The following is a 25590-nucleotide window of genomic DNA, read 5'->3' on the forward strand; positions in this document are numbered from 1 at the left end:
GGGGCCAGGGCACCGGGGCCAGGGTAAACAAAGCTGGCCTGAGGTCAAAACATAACATTTACTGAGGATAAGGCAGCTCGGCACGAAACGGTTCGTTCACACCTAGGCATGGCACGTATGGACCTAGTTAGCCTGCTAGTTTCTGATTTTCTTCGCTGTTCCGATGTATAAATACCTGCTTTTATCGGTTTTCGCAATGGCAAGTGTTGTTTGATTTATCCGTATGTACAAACAGACAGGCATATTTGAATGGCTTATGATTCATAAACCACGGTAAAACGTAAATGGATAGAACTGTGGCCCCACTGTTCTGTCGTGAAGGCTGAGCAATATAAAGTTCAAGCGCTTTAAGTTACCGATGTTCGTTGTAACGAACTTCTCGTAGACTAGTCAATTTCTATAACGCTTGAGCATTTATGCAGTCTTTTTTTTATGCAGAGAGATGAAACTTCGCTATGGTGTTTGCTGTGTGAGAAGAGTTTATACATTTGCAGTTAGTGTCATTAGATTAGGTCTAAGCAAAAAACGATGCTTTAACAAAATTCTGTATACACTAGATGTGTTGCTCCTGACGACTACTCCTGGTTGAATACGATTACCACTTACCGCCATTACAAAGCGGCTTCAATCGTGACCAGAAGCACTTACTGACCCCCCCCCCCCCTTTTACTTTTTTGTTAATTCGCAGATAATTTTTTTCGCTACCACCTGTGAGTCTAACGGCATTGGTGAATGTAAGCGAGTAGTGGTCAAATAAAAAAAGTTCCAGTGGAATTTTAAGCTAAAAATGAAAAGGCCTAGAGTAGTTAAAAACTTCAAAAAGTGCAAAAAATCTCAGAAAAACTATTCGAGTTTATATATATGACCTAAAAAATAATATGGATTCGTTTCAAAACGGCCCTTAAGGGTATCAAAAATGTTTTTAAGCCTTTTTAATTTTCGCGCCCTTTAAATCTAGATCCTACTGAGATCTCATATAAATCTTACTTGGATTTTTCAATAGCCGTATGTAAAGAAGCAATAACATAGACCGTTGATTTCGGACAAAAAAGTTTCTAATTTTGGTGGGGGTCTGTCCACCGCGAAGAAATTGGATAATAGTTCGTTTGTTGGAATTGCGGAAAAAATACACTGTTTTTCGAGGTAATGGGTTAAGAGATACCTTTTTTTTTTGGCATCGAGGCTGGCGGATAAACACATGTCGTTACAGCAAAGATCCCGGCAAAGCTAAACCCAATTCAAAAAGATTACTGTATGCCATGAGATCCATGCAATCACGTTCCTCAGGCTGCCCTTAATTACTTCTGAGTACTATGAATTCAAGCCTGATCCACTGAAGCGTTCATTGGATTTAGTAGACAGTCGAATCGACGCAGAGACTCCTCTGGCCGCCGGGGAATACTGATATCGAAGAGATGCTCTAACCTAAAAAAAAAAACCTAAAAATTTACAGCTAAATTTTTAGGTCTATTCTTGTATGTGGACCAATAAAAGCATAAATATATAAATATATATATATATATATATATCAGTTATATAGCTTCTGAGAGTAACGCTACCTTGTTACGGGATGTTATACGGGTGTTTTGCAAGCTGTTACTATATCTCTCGTTTTACTTACACCCCTGTGTTACGTATCATTTCCACGTTTCCAATACCTCTTCTGCTGCTGACGCAGATTTCGGTATCACTAAACGAGCTACTGGTTTATTTTCATATTTTGTTAGATGGTAAAAAGGCTGTTGAAGGCTTTCGTGTCGTTTCAGTTTGTTGGTTAGTTGGTTTTTGTTGATTGCTGTTCTTACAGTTTTTTTTGAGGCATCGTAGACCTTTACCACGGAAGAAGGCTTTGAAGCGGCGCTAAGGGGCAATGCGCTACCGTATTGGGTATTCATGATTATTGCAGATTTATAGTGAATCGTGAAGAGCAGTCCGATTGCTGGTGAATTATATAAAGCCGAGCTCGAAATAGTAAGTGTCGTCATCGTCAGGTTTAATCGTATGGATAGTCACTGTTGAACGTTGCTAGCTTGTGTCATATTTCGAACCGTCAATTCGGGCGTTATGGACGAATATTAGACCGGATTCATCCGAAAGGGGGTCTAGGAAACTCTAGAAGTTTAGTGTACTGCCACCTAGACCTAGCAGCCGTGTGTAGGTAAGACCCAATGGGCCGAATATCGTGAACAATTAATGCAAGCAAAAAAAAAACAACACAAAATATTAGAAAAACGAATGATTAAAAAAATATGCAGAGTGCATACCTTAATCAATCAGACGCGTAAAGTCGCAGTGTGGTCTCTTACGCTAGCCTAGAATACATATCCGTCTACGAGGCCGTTTCGTTTACGGTTTAATTGACAATACTGCCGAGAACAGAGCTTTGAAATGATGAATGAGATGGGCGCCACACTTGAATTAGATTAGCCATCGTCAATTATGATAAAAAAAAAAAACTTACGAATTGTATCCAACATTCATGATGGTGTTCTCAAGAACGATTTTTGCAGATGTGTTGCACGCAATATCAGCATCGACCAAGTTACAATGGTCAAAACCATCATTTTTAAAAGTGAGTACGACAAATAAGTGCCATTATCAGGGCATCTATTCCTCTTCAAGTAATTTTTCGACGGGTATTGTGGGTAACCTACTTGAAAATCCCACGAGCTATTTTGCGTTTTGGTTTTGATCAGGAGAATTCAAATCGGTCCTATAGGTATCACAGAATTCTCACGTCACCAATATCGCGGGGCAGACTAGTTCGGTTGCACCTTGTTCGTTGATATATGAGCCGTTTCCAGTGTGCATATGTTGACAGGGAGCAAGCACGACATGGTATTTTGCAGAAATTCGGTATTAACAATGTTTGTGCAGGTGAAAAAGGGTGATGATGATTTTCTCTCGTGACAGTCGGTGCCTATATCGCTATTAGAAAACGTTACTACGGCTTCTATAGGCGTGACAAGAACAGGCGGAAATTCGAAAAGATTAACATCAGGAGTGTTCATTTCTACGAGCATACAAACAGTTAGCTATATTTCCATATCGGAGCGTCCACGCGGGCGGTGCAGTACTTCGAAAGTTTCATCTGCATGCGAATATATATAATAACGTACAGTGCAACTGGATACTGGAAATTTTCTCATTTTTTTTTTATGTCGCATTGATCACGGCTGCTGGTGTCTTTCTTGCAAACATGTATCTACAATAAACAGGAGCCTTCGTAACACTTTAGTCCGCGAGATGTTCGTCTATTCAATGGTTTCCTGCGCAATTTAGCAGTAGACATTGACAAACATTTGTTGTTTAAGTTTCTCTATTACCCAGATTGACTCAGGTGTTCTCAGGTCTAACTAGGCGAGTCGTTCTGTAAACCAGAAATTATTGTTGTTGTTGTTGTTGTTGTTGTCAAATGAATCTGGGTCATTTGATGGTGACCCGTCCAACACGTGACAAAACCAAATATCCCCACATTCTTGCTTTCTCGAGTTCGAATCAACATCGACACTGTTGAAGGCATGATGGGAACTCAACATGCTTCAATTAGTGAATCGAGTGTGATGAAGCAAACAGCGTAATATTGAGTGAGTACGCTTTTCAATGGCACTAAAATCAATTCTGTCTCTCGGTAAACGCCATACCCAAAATCTAAACAAAATCCATGGCCTGAACAAAATCAAACATACACCACCTAACGTCTGTTTTGTGTCGAGACATGGTCTGAATAATGTGTTGGCTAAAGTATCAAACAGGAATAGGTTAAACGGAGTAGGCTGATAAACGATAAGAACTATACATTATGTCGATATTAACGGAAATGAGAAATAATGCCTTGGGGGGGAAATGGGTATAAGCCTTTCTACCTAAATGTTTCGAGCTTTTACGCCCAAACTACACAAACATTGCCCAGTCTACCTATCAACCTAGGAGACGTACCTAGCAGTCAGCATGTAGCCAGGTTTAGTTGTTTATGTTCTTTTGTGTATCGCACGAAAAACGTTGGGCTTGGAGTCAACGACCTCAATTGGAAGCCGCCTCATGCAGTACTGAGAAACCCAACATGGGATGAGCTGCGTGGTCAACTAAACCGACTGCCCGAAAATACGAGCCGTAACAACTGCACTTGTCGATGTTTCGGCAGGTTTCAGTGATGTCTGAACAGGTCGTAGATTATCCTAGGTTAGCACTCGCACACCAAAAATCGAACTTGTGCTTGACAAAAATAAAGAACAAAGTAATTTGCCTTGAGTTCATACTGTACTGCTTTATTGTTTCACATCTTTCGCTGTCTATTTAAATACTCATCTAAAAATGATTTCAGATCGTAAATGTGGGAACGTTCCGAAATATCAGACGAGTAATGACGAAAACGGATTTTTCCACTCGTCGTGCCTTACATATTAAGAACCCAGTATGATGGCTTGTAATGACGCTTAAATGCTATAGCGAACCTCTGTCATTAGTTGATACAAAAGAATTCGACAGATCATTTGTACAGTAGACACGTGCCATGCCAACTAAATTGTCGCAGCAGTTCCCCAAAAATTAGCCCATCCCGACAACTTCTCCAACAAAGCACTCAAATAGGTGGATTAAGAACCCGCTCGAGATTACAGGTTGTATGATTCTGAAGGAGCGACTGCCAGTACTAAAACATGATTACTTTTAGCCTTTAGTTCTAGATGTTTTCTGTGAGATTATGCTACTGCCTCTTCATTATGAGCTTCACCAGCCGATCAAGCAAGCAGGCCCTACATTGTTTTCGTGCTCCTACTCCTTCACTCAGTCGTTGTTATTTACGTTCATGGCAAGTACACGCATATAGGATTGCCAAAACGTTCAGTACCGATAATACGGACATACGACAATCATCTATGGCTGCCATAGCTAACAGCGATAGTACCCCGAGAGACTGTCATGCCTGACAGAGAAATGATTGACCTACGTCTGCGAACTGAGCCACAGTCTCTCTGAATCCAGCCAACTTTAGCGGGCTTACAGCGAGAGTGTCGTAGAAGTAAGTACTCGGTGCCGAGTTTGGCGGGAAACTGAATAGCAACCAACATAAATGCATGTAGATACCGCTGAGTCACCACATCAAAAGACAGCAGCGCGCACATCGCTATAACCGAAGCGGCCGCCATTAAAAGGATACACGAGGCCGGTGGCAAGAATTCGTCGGTGCTCCGTACGGCGGTCAACCAGTAATATTTGTTTGTGGGGTCGCCTGAGAGAACGAGCGACAAAGAGAAAAACAGCAAGAAAAAACGGCGAGCATATCTCTGTGGCTACGACCTGCTTTTCTGCCCGACTAGTGCGTTTGGCGGATCGCACTACCTGCCATTATTGCGGCAGTAATAGTAATGGCTACTTCCATCGTACAATGCGATCCAGTCGACGGAGCATTCCTGCCTGCCTGCCTGCCTGTCTGCTGGTCGGACACGAGTGGTTCGTATATTGTTGTTAGTAAGATAAGCGAGCCGAATAAGCATGTTCGGTGCTATTACTTGACCAGTGTCTAGGTACCAAGCTGACATTCGCTTTTGCCAGGTAACCTCGGTGCCTGTGTATCTGTGCCTATTTGAGTATTTTGCGCTGTTTTTGTGGAGCGGCTTGTGGGTCGCTCGTGTCTATTGGTTTGGGAAAAATTGTCGATCGAATTAGTTAGTGGGCTGGCTGGCTGGCTGGCTGACTGTTGGAGGGAAGGGGGATGCGTGGTACCATCCTAATGATGCTATTACCATTATTGTAAGTACTCCTGCGCTGTGGGTCTACGATGTAGGTTGTTAGGACCGAGTTCGCTCTTCCTCTCACCCTCTTCATCCCGTGGGAGCTTGTTCTATTGAAACAGTTTCCTTCTCAGCATTCGAGACTCCGCTCGGACTTCACGAGCTTTCACTGGTAAACTTCTACTCCCTAAACTCCCTACCCGAGTGGTCGAGGCGAATGAGAGCATTCTGATGCTTCTCACGACACATCTCCTAGTTCTACGTCAATGACGTGCACAAGCTCAAGCACGCTGCTATTTATGTAGGTAATGCAATGTACTTCATTGACATAAACACACCGACAGATGTGACCTGGACAGATAATAGAAGCTACCTTAGCCGTACAGTCGATGTGCAGTCGGGGGTAAATGCGAACTGAGTAGCTATTATGACCCGCAGGGACTGGCGTTAACTAGATGTGCTTATAAACGCATTTCGTAATTGTGGTTCGTGTCCTCCTGTCGTTAGTGAAGAAGCGTATCGTTGGAATGCCTGTTCTGTTATGCGCTATCATCGGATCTCCAGTATGAGGTACTGCTGGGGGTGCAGGCGTTGCTTGATTATCAATACTCAGCAATCGTTTTTGTCTGCAAATCTACTGACAGGACTTTTCGCCACCTTGTTTGGCTTGCCTCAGCCTGTTAGGGCGTAGTTTATATGGGCGTGTACCATAGCAAATAAACCTTTACGATAGGTGCAATTTTAACATAGCATCTCATATCAATTGGGAAACCTGCGCATAAAATCGCGGTGCGTTTAGGATCTATGCGAAGAGAATACAGAATATTAGACGATTTTCAGGCCGCTTACTTTCAATGAAGGACATGCGTTCTGTAGCGGCTCATTGACCAATGCTGCTCATGCGAGACAGTCCACGTATCTTTGCGTTCTTTCAGACGGACTATCTCTTCTGGCTGACGTGCTTCTTATGTTCCTATCCTTTCCAATATCTGTTAATATATATATATATATATTGTGTCTTTGTAATCAGAAACGATCGATAGAAACACAACAAAGCCAAACGATCGGATCAATCACCTGGTTTGTTAGAGTCTTTTCTCTTATTTTCCATACTTATTGAGCGGGAAAAAGATGAACACAGTCGTTTTGTATACATTACACATACGAATAAGTGGAAACCGGACGTCGGCTCGTAAATTTATGGACAAGATTTTCCTTTGTTGGCGGAAACAGCAGGGTAAAGCTATCACCAAAGAGATCATAGCCAACTTCGTTAATCGGGAAGTCGTTGCGGAGTCAGCGACGTCGGCAGTGTTACAAGCGTCATCGAGTATTCAAGGCGTTTGAGCCTTCGTTCCTAGTTGCCCAAGGTGCTAAGAAATCAACCACAAAATAACTAGGATAATCAGTGCAAATCTCGTGCACTTTTGTAGGTATATTAGCTGACGATTTTGTGCCCTCTGCATCTATTAGCCGCACATGCGCTCGATAAGCTGATCTGTAACGGCAAATCATGAATGTCGACCCGACCAGATCAGACTGTTGGTCGTTGCCGACTGACGGAGCTACCTATTTCGCTACAAAGATTCGTAAGGTGGCAGCCCATCAAGTAGACCTATGAATGATGGGAGGTGCATACGCCAGGTCTGCTGTGTCTGTTCGGATGAGGACTGCTCGGATGTCGTCGGCATGTGGGCTGGTACGACTATGATGGTCACGCGTAAGCACAACACTAGTCAGAGGTCGAGCCACCATCGAGATTAACCGTCTGCGCGGAACCAAAAAGACCCGTTGGAAGACTCTAATCGCCATACAGACAGACATAGAGAGGTCGGGTGCTCGACATCTCGTAAAGAGCTGGTCGCTTCTCAAACACGAAGTGCCCGTTGATTGTTCTTCGAAGAAGATGATTTCGGCAGCTGGTAGGGTACGTATAGTTGATGGAGTAGCTGGTCAGAGTATTTTGGACGGTGACGAAGTGGTTTTTCGTTTTGTCTCTGTTGTTAATATAGTGATCATATGTTAACAATGGATTTCGATCGGTGCATACGGATCGAGCAATGGACACGGGCCACTTAGTTATTAGCTAATCGGATTGCTGTTCTACTAAGGGCGGTACATTCGAGACTGTGTCGTAGAGGGCAGGGGCTTGGCAGACGAGTGTAAAAGAAGAGCTCCGTTAACGGGGTGAAGAATGTCGTTCGTGCACCGTCTCTTCTCTGTCTACGGGACATAGGCTGTTGAAAGTATGCGTGTTTCTGTCAGCTTTTCACGGATCCTATACTTATGGTCCAGCCTATTAAAGCGTTGTGTAAAGCCGTACAGAGTCTGTCTAATTGAAAAATGCTGGACATTATTACTGGAGTGACTAAACAAAAGGAGACGACAGAAATGTTGGCCTTTCGATATTTAAAAGTCTCGCCTTCAAAGCAGAAATAAAATAAGAAGAACAAAGCTAATAAATGCTATTAAATAGTTAATTCAGATTATATACCAAAGATTAGAGGGATTATAGTTGGAAACTACTGGACGTTTGGACGCCGCTCTCTATGCATTTCTGAACTCTGTATATATGAGTTAGATAAACAGCCACTTGCTAGCTTACGCCAGACTGAATCGTTTGATTCGTCCGATATCGACTGTGTGTAGAAATAATGTTGATATATGTATTTGAGCGTCAGTATGGACTCCTATGCTGTGAAGTTTTAACGGTTGACGGGTTACGTTAGATGCGTTTTCCAATTCGACAGACAACGTTTTCAACAAGAAGCATCGTCATGCTGCTTTGGTGAACTTGTATTCGGGCGTACAGCGCATCCAGGGACTGCTATATCCCTCAACTATCTGATCGCCGCCGTTATAATGCCCTAGTCATGTTCACGAGTAATGACTGTTTAAGTGTGAAACTAATTGATCGGCAGTCATTCAATCAGTGATTGGACTAAGCTGGGCCGCTCCCGTTACCGTAGGTGGAGGCGTCGGTATTTACCAACGTCACGCTATGCCAGGACTAGCCAGGCTTTATCTGTAAAAATTGAAAAAGCGATAACATTTGTCAATCAACGTGAATTTTTGGTGGCCAACGCATTTTGGAAGTTGAAAATGAGCATGCGAGTTGGTCAATAGAAACACTATCTATTATGATCTTTGTTACCAAAAAATCGACTATAAAAACAAGTTACTAACACAATCGGTATGTTGGATATAGAATATGGCTTATTTCTGTACTAAAAATTGTAGAATAATATTCCATAATGCGCACGTGTTTCACCTCTAGTCTTTGTCAAATCTGAATATAGCTTTTAGCAAAGGTAAAACCCGAATCAGAATTGTTTTGTGAACATTTTGTTTAGGCCTGTCAATAACGGTCATGTCACACGGGGTTAGAACCCTAGTCGGAGCGTTTTGTATCGTTGCAATCGGCATTTCAATTTAGTTATGTTTTCATTAAGGAAACGCTCGCTTTTACGTTTTTCTATGCGTCTGTTAGCACTCGCCGTTCCTGACGGATCAGTCGGAGATTTGAGTAAAAAATCATCCTCAATAGTTGATAGATATATCCGCGTTCAAACACTTGTCACAGCCATAGTTGCAGTTAACACCCATAGCGTCTACGTATCACTCATTTATTCAGTAGCGCAGCGTTATAGTTATTAAAGCAGAAAGAACGCCAACGGAAGCTGAAAAGGAAAGCTACAAAAGCAAAGAGGACTTCGCTTTTTCCAACAAAGAAAAAAACGACGGAGAATCAATATTGGGTGCAAGGAAGCATAGTTTTATTACGCGAAGTCGTCAGATCACCGATGTTTGTATAGGCCGTACTGATCGAGAGTCTGATGATAGTGGCTACGGCAGCGAACGGGATTTGTGCCAGGGCTATCGCTCACGAAGCCGCGGATGCATCGCGGCTACAACAATCACAATAGTAAAGCATTTTTTCGGCCAGCTAGCTACCTTCTGCTGTCACTATCGGAGCAACCGTAATTGGGTCGTAGATGAGTCACCAAAACGTCACGCATGTCTGCGATTGATACCGGGTCTTGCCGCCGCCGTCGTCGTCGTCGTCGAACGTTCGACTGGTGAACATTTATTTAAAATTTATTGAAAAGTCAAAGGTTTGACTCTGATTTCAAATCGAGGAGGAAGCAGGCTGTATTCATAATTAGCCGTTTTTCTTTAACGGGGTGATTTTAATCAGCTTTGAGTGTGGTGTAGGTGTTTGAGCGTGTCATTTGTTTTCGTGTCCATTCTTCGGAGAGGCCGATACAGCCCGTAGGAAAAATAAGGAAATGGAACTCTGTTTGTCTCGGTATTTTTCTCGAACCACCATTGTTTGTTCCTATATATTTGTTTCTGTGTAACTATGTGTATCTTGTAAACCTTACTTCATGGACTTTTACATACTAAATTAATGCGACATTTGTTGCCGTTCGTACTGTTCGGCTATCTCATGTGCGAACATCGTGGCGACATGGGGTATATAAGACATGCTAAAAACTTAGCGAGAGCTGTATATAAAGAAAGTATAGGGAGTCGAGGGTTCTGTATCATATTAGTGATTAATCATAGTCGCTTATGTAAACTGCTTGGAGCCAATTTCGTCATGTGAATTGTTGGCAAAATATGGGAAATATGAACGATCGTGCATTTTATTTCTATAATTATTTTCTATGGTTACGGTCGCATTCGAAAGTAAATTGCTAAATGCTATTGTGCAGGCTCGCGTGTGACGGCACAACTTATGCACTTATTACAGCCTTCTTGTAATAAAAAAAAATCCTGTAACTAAACGAATTGGTCATTATAGTAAACGTAAACACTAGTAGACGTATAAAAAAAATATAGAGTTTGATCTACAGGTCGTTCTTCAGGTTAAGTCAACGGAGCAGGACAGATCGGTTACTTTAAACCTTTATTTATTGCTAAAAACCTTGATTTCATATGGACATTCACGTTTATTGACGGTGAATCAGCGATAGATCGTTGTATTAGTAGAAGCAAACCTCATAGGGATTGGGGTATTCGTTTTATACTAGATTCTCGTCCAGTTATTATAGAGGAACAAGGCTTAACATTTAGATAATACTTTAGCCTGTCGAGAAAATGAGGGCCAACAAATTTGCCCAAGAGAATACCTAACAGGTGATTACTAGTGTGAGTAACGGCTGTCGCAAATATGCATCTATTTTCTTCGTTATAGGAAAAACGTTCCGAAAGATAGTCGGTGTTATATGGCTAATTCAATCCGCTTAAGCTTTTGGACCGTTCTTTTCTTCTGCTTCTTCCCAAACTGCTATTTTTTCTCCTGATGATTTGTGAATAGCTTTTGCAGCTTAAAACTGTTTAGCAAAGCTTCGTTTTCTGGAGATGTTTAGGCCTATGACGACGGCATATAGCGCGCCGAGTTTTTCAAGTTCGTAAGCTTCGTAAATTTAGATAACGTTTTAAGCAACTAGGTCAATCGAACTATTCGTAATCGTTCACAGTAAGGTTAGCTGACCAGTTAGCTTTCCTAGATGGATTTAAAACAGTTTTTTTTTTCTCTAGATTTTGACACATGCTTTGTTTTCAAGGAAAAAAGATATAATAATATATTATCAATATTAGAAATATTACGTTTTTTTTCTTTGTCCAAAAAGGTTTTTCCTTGCCCTCTTCGTGGTGCTCGATTAGCTTAGACTGAGAGACGCCTAATTTTATAGCACTTTATCAATATTACGTTTATAGACGTATATATTACAGACGTTACGTTCCGTTATATCTACCCACTTGACGTACGTCGACGTTAAATGGTTCTTGGCATTTTCATAGTCATACGTACTTTCAGCAAAGTTTCGGATTACTCTCACACACGCCAACTTTCAATGGGTTGACCCCGATCTATGACATAGCGTCGCCAAGGTTGACACGATGGCATTTTAACCTCGTCCGGTCAGAGCACTATATCTAACATGATCAAATATATACCAGTCGTATATTCGCTTCATGGGGAGGTTCTTTTATAGAGTAGTCGTTACTGGTGTATTGTTAGCCCGTGGACTAACAAAGATCTATAGCTGTTATTCTGTGGATGAATGATTTGTTTTTTTCTTTGACACAGCCAAGTCAAAGAATAATTTCGAAAATTCGACAAGATCCTTCAGTTGATAGAAATAGGTTCCCAACCCAAACTAGTATTGGGTGACCTACTTAATAACAGTGTGACGAAAACCAATTTTGAAGGTAATCTCTTCGAATCTGAAAATGAGCTAGTTACTGAATGCAATTACCTGCCATAGCAAAGGTAATCGGGGAAGCTTAATATTATATTAGTGAAATGAATTTCCGTTAATTAGAAAAATTCAATCATTGGCTGTAATCGTATATGTAATAGATACATGGCATAACCATCACAAGGACTACGAGACCAGACACAGAAAACGACACCCTTTCAATGATCTGACAGCATGGTCGACGAACCTTCTGCGGAACTGTTAATTATGAATTAACAAATTATTAATGAAACGCTATTTTTGAATTGCTTTTGTGCTCTCGTTGCGATGGGAGTCATTCTTTCCCTGCACCGGTCCACCTACCTGAAAAAATAACACATGGGCAACGGGGCATTCGCCAGTTCTCTAGCGATGATAGAGAGGGATAGCAACAAATCTACCGACAAATAATTTCAGATGCCGAACATATGAAGCATATTGGAATACGAAGTATAGAGGTAATATATGAATCCGTGCTGCATACGTTTGCCATAAAATATCGATTTGATTATCATAACTGTTATATATTCGTCTTTTATTAGTGCTGCGACCAGTGTGCGTGTCGAAAAAGGGTATCGCAGTCATAAACGATGCCGGGGTAGCATATGTAGAAAATCAATGCCTCGATTAATTTGAATAGCAGAGAACGCCATATTTCGAGTTCTTCTTAATAGAACTTCATTGAGAATTCGATGCATTGTTGGGCGCATTATACTTTCATTAATATTAATAAGGGCATGGAGCCCTGCAACTTCTAGCTAATTGACGCCATAAATTCTGGTATCGAAATGGGCTTGCTTGTCTGTCATACTTGTCAACGCACCAAATAGATTCCTGCTCAAAAGTCGTAGCGGACCCCCTATGTGTTACTGAGCTTCTTTTCTGAGCAGCAGTTGCGTCACGTTTCATTGTTTTTCGCGTTCCGCCAAGTGGTCATGGCCTGATCAGGACAGTAAACTATCTTGAATCGCACGCCCTGGCGTTCCGCGGTTTCTGTTTCTGTTTTCGCTTTCTCCTGTCATGTCTTCCATACGAGGGCACATACGCTCATATAACCATTTAATGGAGCTTCCATTATCCCGCAGACAAACCTAGGGCAAACGATGCTTTTCCGGATCGAGTCTCCAACAAATCACCGCTCGCCGGGGCTGTGGTTTTCGAATCACGGCTGAACAGCGCCGTTTCTTGTAGTTCCGCCTCGAGTCGCTTCGTCTTTCACTGCCTGCGTATGTGTTTGCTGCCAGTTCATATGTACGTGCTATTATATCGATCGTTTGCTCGTGCCCCAAACGTTCGCTAGAGCCTTACCCGCTATCCATATACGCTGGCAGCGATCAATCTTATTATATGCCTCTCGCGTAGCGTTCTACGGCGTCTGCTAGGTAAAATGACACGGTGAAAGTTAGGATGAAGCTGTAACACCGGCAGGCACAGACACTCACATATGTATGCACGCGCATGCATATACAACATAGTAGTCAATAAGCGAAGGAAAAAGCGTGGCAGAAACGAACGGTTAATGCTCGAAGCGGTCCGGCCTAACCACAGAGATCTAACCAGTGCTGGACCGCGATTTTGGCACAGCGATGCTGTTCGATGAGTTGACGTGGCTACGGCACGGCCATCTTTAAACAGTTCGATGGATCCGATTTGATCTTGATACCTACTGGAGACGTCTTTAGTTTAGATGTTTAGTTGTAGCGCACAAATGGTTATTAGATAATATCTATATATATATATAATAGACCACCATAAATAACTAGTGGTATTTTGCCGTTTTATTAGATCGGACCCAACGCGTCTTGTTATCAATTAGATCTTGCGTCACTTGTTTCACGCAGCTTCTCTTTATCTCCTCGTTCTTAACATACGCGCAGGTGTATTTTTTGGAAAAATGACTTTGGTAACCGCGAAAGAGTGAAGGCAAAATAAAGAAGACATAAAGATGAGTTATTTCATTAAGGAAAAGATATAAGTACACACTGTTCACATGTGCTTACCACCGAAACAAGTGTGTGATAGCAATTTTCTAGCTGACCCTTAACAGCGACCTTTTACTGTTTGCGATCATCAACAGCCTGCCTGTACAAGTCAGAATCGTGGAACAATATTTAAAAGCAGTGCGAGACATCAAATTCGAAATATTGGCTTTGGATTCGAGTAAGAACTTTACGCCGATTTACGCTGACCCTATAGTTAACTTTTAAGCCATAAGACAAACGACGAATATAGAGGTTGTCTCATTGCCGTTTTTGTCGTCTCAAGTTGCTCGTATTCAGTACTCTGTATTAATAGTTCCGCGAAGTAGCGCTAAGCGGCAGCACCGACGCGTATCGCAGATAGGGCAGCTGAAAGTTTCGGCTATGGTAACGGCGAAGCTGCGCTCGTCTGCTTGAGATGCGTATGTTAGGCATACGGTTATCATTGCCATCTTCTGGGTCCTCCGCTATGTCACGAGTATCTCTCGTCGGCATCCAGTCGGCGGTACACTGCAAGTTCTGGCGGAAGGGTCATGACTTCTCGTAATATCTTTCAAACGCTTGCTTTACACTGCTTGTAACAGGTTCGTTCGTTCGCACGCATATATGCACACCGTATAAAGGAAATAGCAGCCTTTTATCTTCTGTCGAAACGACCTTAGCTCTTCTGCCAGTTGATGTTTCGAAAAGTGCGCGGATAGTGCCAACAGGCGTGCACAATAAGCTTCTGATACCAGACTGCCGTCGTAATTCAACCAGCCTCGTCCCTCCCTTGTTCTCTACGTTGTCTTATGAAATCTAACAAAATCCAAGCGATGCGAGAATGAAACGCCAAAGCGTGCTGACAACTCCCTAGCATCAGGCTTTCAGACTAAGAACGAACCAAACAAAGATCTAAGTAAACGAAAAAACAAAATGGTCGTCCCGGTATCGCTGGCGGCAAATCTTGCCCTGGATCCTAACCAATGTCATGACATTAGTGTCAGCCGTTGCAGCGTTTGCTGTTGTCGATGGATGCCACTGATGGCAATAGACGAACGGCCACGCCGGCGGCTGGAGAACGCTTGTACGTTTAAGATTGGGCAGGTCTCCTGGATCACCGGTGCATCGGTGTAGCTAATGTCTGTGAAGTATCGACCTGCTAGCTGATGGGCAAACGTCACATAGAACCATGTAAACAAGCGGCTAGTATCGCCACAACACAGGAATTGTTAATCCGTAATAATGGAATTAACGATTACCATATATGTATAGCATCAACAATCTTTCCCTATCTGAAGCTTGTTTGCGGTTATTTCTAGTTAATTAGTAGAACTCACTACGTCGTGCTATGTGCTGAATGCTGAACCTGTTCTTCCTTCCTAGTTGACTGGTTCAGAAACTCCTCTCTATATCTTTGCTCGCGGACAATAATTAAAGCAACTAGTTCTCGAAATTAATTTAGTACAGACACTTCAAGACAGGGAATAGCGGAAGGAAAAGGAGAAAAAGGCATCCGATCATGATATGTATTCGGCAGCTGGCGGCCTAGACTTTCAGTTCACCAACTTACCTCTTCCCATGAACGTTCAGTATTTCCCTAAAAATTCGGTAACACAGAACCAATTTACGTAAACAGGTTAGATGTGAAATGGTCCTTGCAAACCTATGTTTAGAGAATCTAATTGCAGAGTTAAATTTTGTCAGCGCTATAGCTATTCGATCCAACCATCATACCATTTTGTTCCATATCTATCTTGTCATTACTGTCGTAATTACTGTAGACGTGTATATTTCCCTCCGTATCTTTTTCTTTGTTTTGTTGGCGATCTGTGGATTCGTCGTATGCTCCATGGTCCATAGAGCTTAACACGTAATAGCGGCTGTTACGTGATCTAGTTATGGTTTCAGCGATATCAGATAAATTTTTTTATTTAATATCATGCACCATCGGCGGCTGCAACGAAGCCTTTCTCTGATCTTTTTCTGAACAGCGTCTGAACGAGATTTCCTAGACAGGTGTTGCTGTGTGGGCAACTAAATGACAGCACCAGAAAAACAAGCAGAGTTGGGTGGGCCCGCGTATTTTACCGTTTTATTTGTCAGTATATATGCGGCGGAGCAAGACGCTTGCTTTAAGCGACTTCTTGTCTGACTAATCGAATGAATCAGTCGAGTCGAATACTCCAAGAGGTAGATGTTTAAGGCTGCATAAGCGATGTGTCCGCCTGCCAATGAGCCTGGTCGAGGTCTCTGAAGAGATCGAGAAGTTCGCTTTTGGGGACTTTACGCAATGCGGCACGACTCTGCATGCGGAATATATAAAGCGATTGTAGGTGTTTGTTTAAACACTGCGTATGTCATGCGAACATTTACGATCTTAGTAGGTTGAATAATGTCGCACGACGGCACAATTGTCTTTAGCACAGCTGGAAGATCGCAGAACTAAATTATGAAACGTTGAAAAACCAGAGGTCAGAAGAGTATCAGAGATGGTATGTTCTGTGAAGCTTAATTGACGCTGCTCACGTTTGAGTCCAGCGGTAAAACGGACGCCAAAGTTCAATCTGTTGACAGGAACCGCGTAGGAGGCCGATTCTTTTTGATGCCAAGAAAGTATAGACGATTATGGAAGATGTTGTACGTGTTGTCCCATACACAGATGTTAGTTTGTTAGGCGTTATTTTTTGGTTTTACTAGTGCATTTATCACGCCACTGTCACCAACCTCATAAATCGGTTCACAACGACGTTGACGCAGATATTGCGATCGCATATGAGCTTAATTAGACCTGGGCAGAAATCCTCAACTGAAACCTCGGAGGGGGGGGGGGGGGGGGAATGATCTTCATCTTTCGGAGTTAGCGCGTTTGAACACACATACGATACGCGATAAACATTACTGAATTTAGCATTTTTAGGCTCTGTGTGTGGGCAGGACGTGCGGCCATACAAGCGCTGCGTAAACCAAGACGCACTGACGTGTAGCAAAGGCATTGTGATGCCGTATGCACGTTACGACGTCTGACCGAAAGAGTTAATTGCTCCTGTTAGAATAATTCGTACCTCCGTAATGTTTTGTTCTGAAGATCCTACTTAGCAGACGCCGCTGTTGCCCATTAAATGAGCGACGGATTGAGTAATTTCTTAACGTTTTTTCAGCGCAGACGCAATTACACAAGCCTACCGCCAAGAAAAGAACTTGCATATTCCATACGAACCTCTGCAGTTATTTACGCTGTTAGATTGAAGGGTCCAAACGTTGCGTTATCTGCAAACTAAACACAGACAATGCTAGATCATGATTATTCTGCATTTGGAGCCTACCGTAACGATGGCAATGTCTATAAATATTGACAATATATGGCTCGAGCTCAACACCGGCAGCACAGCAGTGGCGCTGCGTGACTAGTACCTGTGAAGAAAGGCGATAAACGATGATGGTGATGTTTGTCGTCGATGACTAAAACCATAACGACGGCTCTACGAATATTCGGTGGGGTGCTGGCAGTGATGGCGTGGTATAGCAAAAAGCAGTGCTCTTTTTTTTCTACGGCAGACGCAGCCCATGATTAGATAGAATTGGGCTCTGAATGAGTTATTTTTTAAGCAGGTCGATTCGAATGGCTGTTAGATTGTTAGGGGCTTAGCCGTTAGTCTTGGGTGACCGTTGCTAAGAATACAAATCGGTGTAATTCATTCAATCTTTTTTGGCGTTCGGAACAGACCTGACGTTTACGAATTGCAAATCCTATAATCGAATGAAACTCAATTGGTAAGCTTTATTAGAAACAACGCTGTGTGAATTTTTTTTTTGCTAAGCCCAGGAGGGCTTGGGTATATACGAGCATTATATCTTAGCTTTTATTGTTTGCGTCAAGTTTACGCTTAATTGGATGCGAAGTGCTCCAAGGAACAAACTCTACTAGTCCTGTGACTTACATTTAAAGCACGTAATGCAAAACCTACGAACCAATCATATATGCTGGAATAAAGTTCAAATTCTTACTGAACTTTATTTTCGATCCCTACGTAATGCTAACATCCGCAGACGAACGATAGTTCCATCTGTTTTGACAAAATTCCACTTTTCTAATGCAAGGATCGTTGTGTTGTAAGCAAACTTCTCGCATAGATCTCGTATCTTTCCGTTGAAGGACCTCTTTTCTCGAACTATTTGGCTAGTGAAAACCACCGAACGACTTAGCAGACTATACCAATTGTCTAGTGCCAATTATTCCCGTACTTAATCCCCCGTGCAACGATTCTATAAATCATCGATCTTTTTTCACCTTCGGTAGGCGTGTCCATCCTTTGTCCTAAGTGGCACGATCCACATATCACTCAACCGTATTTGTCCTGCCCTGAAAGAAACCAGCACAAATAAATGCCACCCTTCCAGAGGGCAATTACAGTCACAGGCTACCGATTAAAACCTATAGGGACAGTTTTTTTTCTCTCAAAACTCACACTGCTACGCGTAAAACGGTCATCCACCCACATTGCCCTACAGGCCATACTCTCTTTTTATAGGCAAATGCGAGCACAGACTGAACAGAGACAACACTAATAATTTCAAATTTTGCTATCGCCGGCCACGATAAACTCCTAGCTGTAGATCTATGCGTCCGCAGAATATTATTAGTCTCGCACAGCGGCAGTAACTGCGGGCGGCAACTGAGGCTTATCTGCGATTGACCGACATATTGTGAACGCGAGCACGATGCGGCAATAAGAAGACACTCGAGAATCAATCGACGGTTATTGAGTCCGCCGTTTTCGGTAGTGTCACTTGGTGGTGCCCTTACGCCGATGTCAACGTGGCAAAATTTGCTATTCTTGGCGCTGTTCCTGCCTCCATTCGCTGCCTGTGGAACGACGGGGTGTCACCAAGGCGAGGCCTCCTTACATTGCGGCGGACAAACGCGCTGAGGAAAACGGCCCACGCAAACAAGTAACGCTTCTACGCCTGGTAACATTGACAGTAATCATAACAAAAGTCATAATTATTACTAATAACATGCAGCCACAGCGTTTCAGCGCGTTTTCATAGATAATAAAGGAAATCGAAAGTTATCCATAGCGAATTTTCACGGACTGTGGAAGCTAAACATTGTGGATTGTGCTACAAAATAGCTATAGTGAAACTCTCATAATAAAAGCATTTGCTATCGAACCGCAGCAAGGAATAACGGCTTTTTTTTTTTTTGAATGAGACTAACATGAAGCAGCCAGTGATAGTAATAAAAACAGCTAACCAGTAGGACAACCTCTCGTGTGTTATGTAATATACCAGCAGAGTTCACTGATAAATGATATAATAATGTAATAGGCGTCACTAGCACGACGATATGTGAGATGTGGCATGGCGAAACGTACATGTTTAATCAAGAAAATGCTCTATTTAAAATTTAATGCAATATGCTTATGGTATCTTCTCTAGCGAAATAACGCAATTAGTTAAACAACTGTGCCGACTATGCCAACTTAAAGAGGCATAACTTACCCAAAAGTCTAACTAGAGCCTCAAAGTTTCCGGCTCAACATTGGGGCTGTATAACGCATTCGATACTGCTACAATTTTACACTACTCATCATTATATGAGCATTGGTGTGAAGCAGCATTGACCCGGTCACAGAAACCTCTATTCTGTTTAGCCGTTAACCCGCTAGTATGCACACTGTACTACGGCACGCATCCCTGTTGTACACGTGTTAACTACTACTCAGTGTTGTCAATGGATTTTCCCAATGAACCTGGAACTTGCTCTGTTTAGCGAAAGGTGAAGGCTGCCGCATGTCCAGGCCCCTATAGTGCGCGTTCCGGTCAACCTAACATCCGCAATTTTTCTAGAAAATGCACCGGTATTTCGTGACATGCGGTGTACATTGAACCTGCTTATTGAACTAGCTCATTGTTGTACATAGTCAAGCTGTACAGATAACAGCTTATGCAGTCGTAGCAATGTGCCTCTAGAGATCTAGAGTAGATCCATCGTTGAAGTAAGCGCGCAAAGCAAAAAAAAAAAACATTGCCATGCATGAGCTGAAAAGAGCACGTAACCTTTCAATGGATGCGCCTTTCCCTCCCTTGGCATGTATGAACTCTGTCGTCACTCGAACCATCTCATTGGTTTAATGTCGCTATCGTTGTTGTTTGGAGCTGCAGAGTAGATAGTGTCGTTTCCCATCGTCGGGTCTCTGTTCCGGCTGTGCTTCTAGGCATGTCATTATCAAACATGGAGAATAGCTTCGCACGGCATTGAGAAATATCTTTCAAGACACCACTTACCGTAATGTTTCACAAGGCCTCTCTTCGGTTCCTGATGCATTAGGGCTTTATGATCCGACCGTGACAATTTGAGATGATCGGGAAGAAACAGAAAGCCTACGTATGAGATGGCCAGAGTAACCAATGGCTTTGAACTGTCATGTACCTGGAATATGTCTCTTCATAGTTGTTCACTCTGTCGTCTCGTAGCTCCAAAAATCCCTAAATAGCCTTCCTTGAAGCGTGCTGAAATATATCCACGCTATAGACTAGTACATACGAGAAACAGACACACCATATTTTAGCATGCGCTACAAAAGGTGCCATGCCGTACCGGAGGTTCTTATTCGAATCAGAGACGTCGGAGCGGTACGGTGCTCTACGTAAAAAACGAATGGTATCAAAAATCTCATAAATATTTATGTAACAAATAATGGAACCTACGGAATAAAAAGTTCTACTAGCTAGGTACGATCTGAATGTCAAAACACTGGTACATACAGCATCGTAAGTGTCAATTAAGCTGCTGATAATTGGTGATGACATTTATTCGAGCCAACATTGTAAAGTCGCACAATATTGTTCCACTTTTTTGACCTTTTCGCTTACATTTCTAATAACTATTGTAATAGAACATTGTACTAATTCTTTAAGCCTTTGTTACAGGGCTTTGTTCGGTGCTCCACGAGGTCAGCTCGATAGTTTCACGTTTCCTGGTACAGATCGTACTGGCGCTGTATACCAGTGCGAGGTCAATAAAGCTCAAAGCCCCTGCAGAAAGGTATATTACCGAAAAAATTCATGCCCCAGATACTTGCGCAACATGTTAGAACGCAATCTTCAACTAAAACAACCAATTTCTAAAAGATTGTTCCACCCTATTACATATACGGTTTTTATCTATATACAGTTATAGCAATTTCAAAACAAAGGTTGACCATACATGTACTATATAATGATTGGAATATTAGCAGCTTTGACCTCGTATTTCTTTTAATTTTTCTCTTCAAAAATTTTCTTCTATTTCTTAAAAGAAATAGTGCACAAAAGGTACTTAGGGACCACAAACGATTCAGGTTCTTAAAAATGGTCAAGGTAGCTTATATGTAAGTCATGAGGAGAAGCTTGTTCACCTATGCTTCTAGGCCAGTAAGTTGTTTAATTATTGATTTATTTAATTTTAAATCGCTTGGAAAAAAAAATAAATCATCACCTCCTAACCTTGGATTTATTTTCAATTTATTTTCACCTGGCTTCAAAACCATATTTGATCTAAGCAAATGCTCCGGACACGTATATAACCAACCATCTGTGCTCCTCACATAGTCTTCCGCTTTACACTGGAGCTGGGTAGCCGCATTTCATTATTGAAATTTCATTGTATCCTTTTATTTGACATATTCGAATAAAGCATAAAATGCTTATGTTCCGATGTGCTCAGGCTTCTGCGCCTTATTATTAGGCTGTTACTAGCGAATCCGGCGGACTTTGAGCTTGAATAACTTTTGTGAAGCTAGAATGATGGTTTTAATGTGTTCTTTAATTTCTTTTTCATATTCCTCTTAACGTTCTAGTTGGTTTTATACAATCTCTATACGTCATGTTTGTATCTGTAGCTTCTTGAAGCAATAAACTTGTCTATTAGTTTCCCCTAGCTAAGCGCACGGAAAAGCTTAATATCGAAACTTAAATCGAGAGAATAAGTGGACGGAGGCTAACGTTGCACGTGCTTTTGGCCAGTCTAGGAAGTACTTAAGGCATGGCGATGAACCAAACTGCGTGCTTTCGACTTCAACGTCAACAATCCGTTGGCCTTTTAATTAACACAAGGCGGTGGGTTTCATTCATTGTTTCATTTTCGGCAATTATCTTATAGCAGATGCCCCTGGCTTCTACTGTAAGTACTATCATTATTTTACGGCCAAAAATTACTCGACAGCACCCCACGACTAGTTCGATATCTTCCCAGCGCAACGCCACTCATTCGCCTGATCCTATTCCGGCTGGAGGGAAATTGAATCACATCTCGTCTAGGGCGATCGCATGTTCCAGGCTGGTGTCCCGCAAATTACCCTAGAATACGCGACACATATTTTGAACTGGCCCGGAGTCAATTCACTCAGTTGTGACGTTTTCATAATTCCTCCGCACGGAAATGCCGGTTTTTGCCGGTAGAGTCCAATGTGTTCGTGTCCTTTGGATCTCAACATCTGGTCACCTCCTCGTTGGTCCTTAACGCTGTAGTCTTCCGTTGCTTTCGCTTAAGACCTTGCCTAACGTATTCATCAGTTTTCGATGACTTTGCGTAACACTGTGGCCTTCATGGACCAAAGGTTCGGCCAGGGAGCGTTGATTTCATAGATTAAAAGGTTGTCCGAACTCATTCGTTCTCAGCTAGATTCAAGTGCTTCGTACCCAGAGATGTTTAAACTGTAATATTTATCAGCTGTTTGCTAACGGCGCGTAGTTCAAAAGTTTTGTCCGCCGGATTTGCTTATAACAGCTTAATACCATAACTTAAAGCAAGCGATAACCGAATGGAACTCTGAATGAATTATTTTGTAATGGACAATAATAGTAATTTCGTGAACGTACCTTTTAACTGCCATATTAGTGAACAATTGGTCAAACGTTAGGTCTTTCCAGCTTCTCACTGTGTTTTTGCTTTCGTGATGTAGACATTTGATTCACAGCAGTATAATGAGACGTTCCGGCCTACCCTAAAAGGTGACTGGACCATAAAGGCAGCAAATATGAGTTTAGGTGAGTAGAGTTATATCATGGATTTATGTAGAACATTCATCGTATATGTAAGAAAGGCTTTCGGCTTTTTTATTTTAGATAATAATTTACTCAATTAAAATTAAGATATTTCGCAAATATTTGCCGTAATCAGTTATAATAATAATAATAATACCTAGTAAGGCGTTGGTTCACGTATTTCAGGCCCAATGAAGACTCGATTAGTTATTCTGTTCTAATAACTGATCACTGTTTTATTAATAGGGCTTACGATGACTCATGACGATGAACATAACAACATCGCCGTGTGTGCACCCCGTCAAATTCTCGAAATGCGAAATCCGCAACAACATCAATTTTTCATCGGAGGTGCGTGTTACGTGTTCACAGAGAATTTTCATCCATTTGCAAAATTCGGCCAGTGGGGTGAATTTAAGAGGCTAGATGGCCTAACCCGGAAAAATGGTCCGGCTGGCACGCTGGTCTACGTGAATGGAATGCGACAACTGGGCATGTCCATAGACATTAGAGATAAGTAAGTTTGTTACTGATACTCTGACAAGCACTTGTTTGTTACCTTATCGCTAGTTACCTCGTACCGCAGTTTCGAAAAGCTTAATTACACAATATATAGTTGATGTAGTATTAGTACGCTACTGCTAACGGCAAATTGACCGTTTCTAAATTGTTCTAGTATCTCCTATACATTGTCGCGGCCGCATCGCGGCATGATATGTTTGCTTTGTCGATAATTCGAACGGCGTAACGTACCGAAGCCATGAGCAATGCGTCCTGTTGCTGCAAAAGGACTGCATTACGCTTCTTTTATTTTTTATGGACATTGATATTTCACATTTGATCACATGACTAGTAGTATTAGGGAAACCGATTTATAAGCACTGGAAATAGCCGGATGGTAATTGCGTCCTCTGCCAGCCCAGTAGCTCCGATTCGAATTCACGGGTAGACGACCACCGTTGAAAATGGTGTTTTATGACGAAGAAGCCCGGCGGCTTCTTGATTGATCCGGTGGGTACTAAGGGTATCCCTTCTGCAGCCATAATAGAAAAGTTTATATGAAAACTATATGAAAGAAATACTTGTGTAAAAATTAATTAGGCCTTGACATGATATATATATATATATCATGATATATATATATATATCAGAGATGTCCAATGATATGCTGTGCATGATCGTCCTCTGCGTATTTCTAGGAATATGCTGGTGGGCGCTCCAGGTTTTGAGGACTGGAGCGGCGAATCCATACTTTTCGAGCTGCCTTCCCATGCTGGAGTTGAAACCTTCACAGCTGAGGAGCCTGCGTCCTATGCCGGCTATTCAGTGGCTAACATTTATATAAAAGGCGAATATTTTATCGTGCAAGGCGTTCCTCGCGGCGCGAAAACGTTTGGTAAGTACCTTCAATTGATGAAAGCCTGTCTTTTGAAAAAAGAAATGACATTTTTTTGGTGCTTTTGCGATCTATCGATGCAAAATGCTGGTAATTTCGATTAGTTATTATTGCCTTTTGGATCAGGATTGTATGATCCTATTCGATGGAGCTATTATACTGAAAATCCTTTTATTTCATTATTTACGTACTGTCAACTCAGAAGGCACCGATCCGGCTGGCGAGTGCGCGTTGCGATTTTACATCTGGAGTGGGGAACTGTGTTGATTAATGCAGCTTACTAATTATCATTTACCAACTAATCTGGGTCTGTTTTTATAATAATAAAAACAGACCCAGGTTTCTCTAATATTTGTTTATTTGTAAACTTGTTATGCTTTCTAAATCAATTTTGCCCGCATGGAAAAGAAAACAAGGACGAAGTTCTAGCATTCGAAATTGATTAACGATCACGGTAATTACTTTTAGGGCAAGTGGTAGTCAGTACGTACGCTGCAACTCAATATAGGGGCATTAAGGCTATACGCCAGGGCACTCAGATGGGAGAATACTTTGGAGCAGCTGTTGCCGTAGCAGATATCAACGGAGATGGAAAGGACGACCTGCTTGTCGGAGCACCGATGTACTCCCCGACAGAGGACAGCCGTGACCGAAATGGAATAGTTACGACAAAATTGTCCAAGGTTGTTACCGTACCCCATCATTATTTCGTTATTCGTTAGCGTTTAGTATTATCTTTTTCGTGTATTCTTTATACATAATGATATTCCCCTATCAGCTACCATTGGAATCTGCTTGGTGTATATTATAGCTGAGATGGGAAGCTGACTGACTATATTAGGCGATGAGTGTACTGAGGAAGCATATTGACGGTAAAATGCTGTTGGCCTCAACACTTCACTCTTAAATGTTGCAGGGCTCTTTCGATCAAGGTCGTGTATACGTGTACTTGGGTCGCGAGGACAACATTGATGTTCAACCGACGCATTATCTGCAAGCTTCAAATCGCGGCAAGGGTGCACGCTTTGGTTGGACTATAGTTCGTGTTGGAGATTTCGACAAGGACGGTTGTGACGAAGTCGCTATTGGAGCGCCTTTCGAGGAGCGCGAGAACGGTGGCTCAGGGGCCGTTTACCTCTTTAAAGGTGAATCACGTGCATCATTTAAATTGTAAACGAATTTCTGATGTTTTTATAAAGGAACTCTATTTCCGTACACAGAAA

General features: G+C 42.1%; 1 protein-coding gene and 1 long non-coding RNA gene across 4 annotated transcripts in view; one reads left to right on the forward strand and one right to left on the reverse strand.

Annotated features, from left to right (window-relative positions):
* LOC111269928 (integrin alpha-8) overlaps positions 1 to 25590 on the forward strand; it is a 42735-nt gene that overhangs the window by 11155 nt on the left and 5990 nt on the right. Inside the window, exons 2-7 of the mRNA XM_022849857.2 lie at positions 20878 to 20992; positions 22890 to 22974; positions 23218 to 23488; positions 24171 to 24367; positions 24836 to 25050; positions 25284 to 25512. Coding sequence (XP_022705592.1) covers positions 20878 to 20992; positions 22890 to 22974; positions 23218 to 23488; positions 24171 to 24367; positions 24836 to 25050; positions 25284 to 25512 — 1112 coding nt within the window. The remainder of the gene's footprint in view (positions 1 to 20877; positions 20993 to 22889; positions 22975 to 23217; positions 23489 to 24170; positions 24368 to 24835; positions 25051 to 25283; positions 25513 to 25590) is intronic.
* LOC111269933 (uncharacterized) lies at positions 8282 to 19910 on the reverse strand. Of its 3 annotated transcripts, none has more exons than XR_015314731.1 (3): positions 18233 to 19910; positions 17162 to 17218; positions 8282 to 9808 (listed from the first exon to the last, which is right to left on the reverse strand). It is a non-coding gene; the product is annotated as an uncharacterized LOC111269933 (long non-coding RNA). The 3 variants fall into 3 exon arrangements; XR_002686003.2 differs by lacking the exon at positions 8282 to 9808 and adding an exon at positions 15444 to 15541 and having other exon boundaries at positions 17356 to 19910; XR_015314730.1 differs by lacking the exon at positions 8282 to 9808 and having other exon boundaries at positions 15749 to 17218; positions 17356 to 19910.

This window comes from Varroa jacobsoni, unplaced genomic scaffold (genome assembly GCF_002532875.2).
Source record: "Varroa jacobsoni isolate VJ856 unplaced genomic scaffold, vjacob_1.0 scaffold_1424, whole genome shotgun sequence".
Classification (NCBI taxonomy): domain Eukaryota; kingdom Metazoa; phylum Arthropoda; class Arachnida; order Mesostigmata; family Varroidae; genus Varroa; species Varroa jacobsoni.